This window comes from Colletotrichum tamarilloi (assembly GCF_030869305.1).
Source record: "Colletotrichum tamarilloi strain Tom-12 chromosome Unknown Scaffold_408.1, whole genome shotgun sequence".
NCBI classification, from domain to species: Eukaryota; Fungi; Ascomycota; class Sordariomycetes; order Glomerellales; family Glomerellaceae; genus Colletotrichum; species Colletotrichum tamarilloi.
In genome coordinates this window covers 1-2,699 of record NW_026849790.1, presented here as the reverse complement: position 1 = coordinate 2,699, position 2,699 = coordinate 1, and the positions used below count along the sequence as shown (strand labels likewise).

Sequence of the window (2,699 nt, the reverse complement as noted above, 5' to 3'; positions counted from 1 at the left end):
ACATCTGGAGGGTATCCGTCGGCACGCTCTCACTCTCGATCATGGGGGTGTCTGCCATCCGAGTTGCGGGCTGCATCGCCGCCCTGTACAGCCAGCGTCGTCTGGTCGGAGATAGGAACAGACTGCCCATCATGCAGTTCAGCACACAGCAGAGACCGATCCTGGAAGCACTGGCGCACGGGGAAGTCTTGCATGCATATGCCAAGTGGAGCGTTGGCGAGTTCACCAACCACAATCACAACGCAGACGTCCGCCGAGGGATCGCTACCGTCTTCAAAGTCTTGGTTGTGCGATCGTCTCGTCTACTTCACGAGCTGGCGGAGCGATGTGGCTGGCAGGGCCTGTACGCGCACAATCAGATAACCGAACTGGCATCAACCTTCCAGGGCAACTCCGTGGCCGAGGGCGACACTCTCGTTATAAGCATTCGTAGGTCTTCTTCATACACGAGCTTAGATATGGGCACTGACACGTCCTAGGTCTCGCTTCTGAACTCCTCATGAACAGATATGGTCTTCCAAAACCGACTGATCCGACAGGATCTCTTGCCATGTATGAAGCCGGGATGCTCGAAGAGGTTGCGAGAGACAAAAACCTCGCACTCGGCGTATCCGGCAGCTTGAGGGGCACGACCTACAACAACAGCGTTCTCCCTCGATGCAGAGCAATGGTGGAGGCCATTGGACAGCGCATGGCCTACGAGGCAGCCCGGGCGCAAGGCGATATCGCGCCCGAGGTGCTCAACGTGTTTGAAAAGTCTTGCATTCAGAAGGATCCGTCCTGGTTTGTCGAACATGGCCACGGCACTCGATCTGCGTTGCGGGACGACGAGAACAGGGCATACTCCAACTTGCTGCCCCTCTTGCCCACGCTGATGGAAAGGGCCAATGCTAAAGACTACATCACGGCGCCGTTGGTTGAAGAGGGAGACATGGAGGACTTCATCAAGACCCTGCCGGCTTTTGGGGCTCGTACGGACGACGTGGTAGCAGAACAGGCCCCAAAGTCGAAACTTTGATGTAGAAACAATCCAAATGGTTTAGTTCTATCACTTGCATCTTTCTTCTCGCCATGTTTCAATGTTGCATATCGCCGCGGACATGAGCGCGAGGGCAGGACGGTTTGTATGGTTAGTCTTGATGGTATGAGTCTAGCGTCCTTTCTACTTGCAAGGCGTGACATGACGCCCCGCGAGAGGTATATTGATAGCATAGAATTCACTCGCAGTGCTGGCTCAAAGATATCGGCGAGAGAACTATACTTGGAGACGTACGTATACGGGTTTTCTTATCTACTTAGGTTATGTGGAGACAGAAAAAGTCCGAATGCAAGGTGAGAAAGATGGCGCTGATCAAACACTGGTAGATGAACACTCGCCCACGTCCTAGTCCTTGGGACCTGGGGCTTGGAATGCAGACTCGCTGTACGGTCCCTTCTCCATTCCTACGAGCCCATTCTCGGCTACGTATTCCCTGGCGTCGATCGGAAAGCGCCGTAGCAGGTTCCGGAACTGCTGTTGTTGGTTCTCCGATATGGGGAAGCGGTCGTCTCCCGCTTTGCCACTCTTAGCTAGAGCGATGACCAGGTCCTCCTCTTTCTCTGCAGGGAAGGCGTTCATGGCGCGCCGCCATTCGCTCTCCAAACGAGGCACGAGGTATTCAAAAATGTCAGCGACGCAGCCGTTTCCTTCGTACGGGTCTTGGCTGATGTCCAGGGTAGCCTTGGTCAGCTTGCCGTAATTTTCCGACTTGGGAAGGCCAAATTGCGTGATAGGTACATCAAAGATGCGCCGCTCATCAAATAGCCCGCCATACGACGCAGTAAGCTCGATGTTGTCTTTGTTGTTTTTGCTTGAAATGTCGATGGTGATCGCATAGGGCAGGGCTATGTCAGTCCTCAAGGCGGGTTTGAAGTCGAGTCTGCAGTTCCGCGTCTCGCCTATCGGCGGCAGGACGTCGAGTAGCTCGTTCCAGAGCCACCACAGCAGCGGTGCCGAAGTCGAGTCGTGGATTGGTTTGGAACAGAACCTTGTGATTACGCAGGAGAACTCGTCTGCGTACATTAGGCACGGTAGTCGAAGCAGTTTCCTGTCCGCGAAAAGCGCCTTTTTGATATAAGGAGTCGTCAGCGTTTTTGCCATCTTGAATCCAAATCGCCCTACGAGCCGTGATATGTCATCGGCAGCCTGTTGGATTTCGCGCAATAAGACCGTGGGCTCCGTTGCCGACGGCATCACAACAAGCTCAGACAATGTACTGTCGTGGGTGAGGCTGGGGGTGTAGATTCCATAGATGCTAGCACCGTCTGTGAGCGTGGCCGTCGGGGCGGTTCTGGCCCTACCACCCTGATCAGATATCTTGCCATCGCCAGAGAAGAGAGGTGGAAGATGAGACATTGTATGTATACTTTGATCTCGCAAACAGAAGGTGCTTGAATTGAGCAGGAACTTGGCGATAGATAATACAGACAAGAGTGTGCAAAAGACTGCAGGCTGCCGACACCTATGTATATAGTCTCCGGACATGGCCTGTACATGCGGCCGCTGCGAAGCCTGGCTCTCAGAGCGCTCTCCGAACTTGAGAAATACAAGCCAGGACCCCAGTCCATTTAGCAGTGGATTCAGTCCCCTGGTCAAGGCAGAGCAAGTTCAGCGTAGAGACCCTGCACGCCCTCACAAACGCCAGCACACAGCGCCTTGT

At 54.2% G+C, this 2,699-nt stretch overlaps 2 protein-coding genes across 2 annotated transcripts; one reads left to right on the top strand and one right to left on the bottom strand.

The window, feature by feature from the left end:
* Window positions 1-41: 41 nt before the first annotated feature.
* Window positions 42-1,018, top strand: CTAM01_17207 (uncharacterized protein; the record flags this gene model as incomplete). The annotated part of the gene is made up of 2 exons (XM_060533195.1): window positions 42-429; window positions 480-1,018. 2 exons carry the CDS (start codon window positions 42-44, stop codon window positions 1,016-1,018), a joined length of 927 nt encoding a protein of 308 aa, XP_060372228.1.
* Window positions 1,019-1,384: 366 nt separating this feature from the next.
* CTAM01_17206 (uncharacterized protein) lies at window positions 1,385-2,395 on the bottom strand (the record flags this gene model as incomplete). Its single annotated transcript, XM_060533194.1, has 1 exon — window positions 1,385-2,395. One exon carries the CDS (start codon window positions 2,393-2,395, stop codon window positions 1,385-1,387), a length of 1,011 nt encoding a protein of 336 aa, XP_060372227.1.
* Window positions 2,396-2,699: the final 304 nt, after the last annotated feature.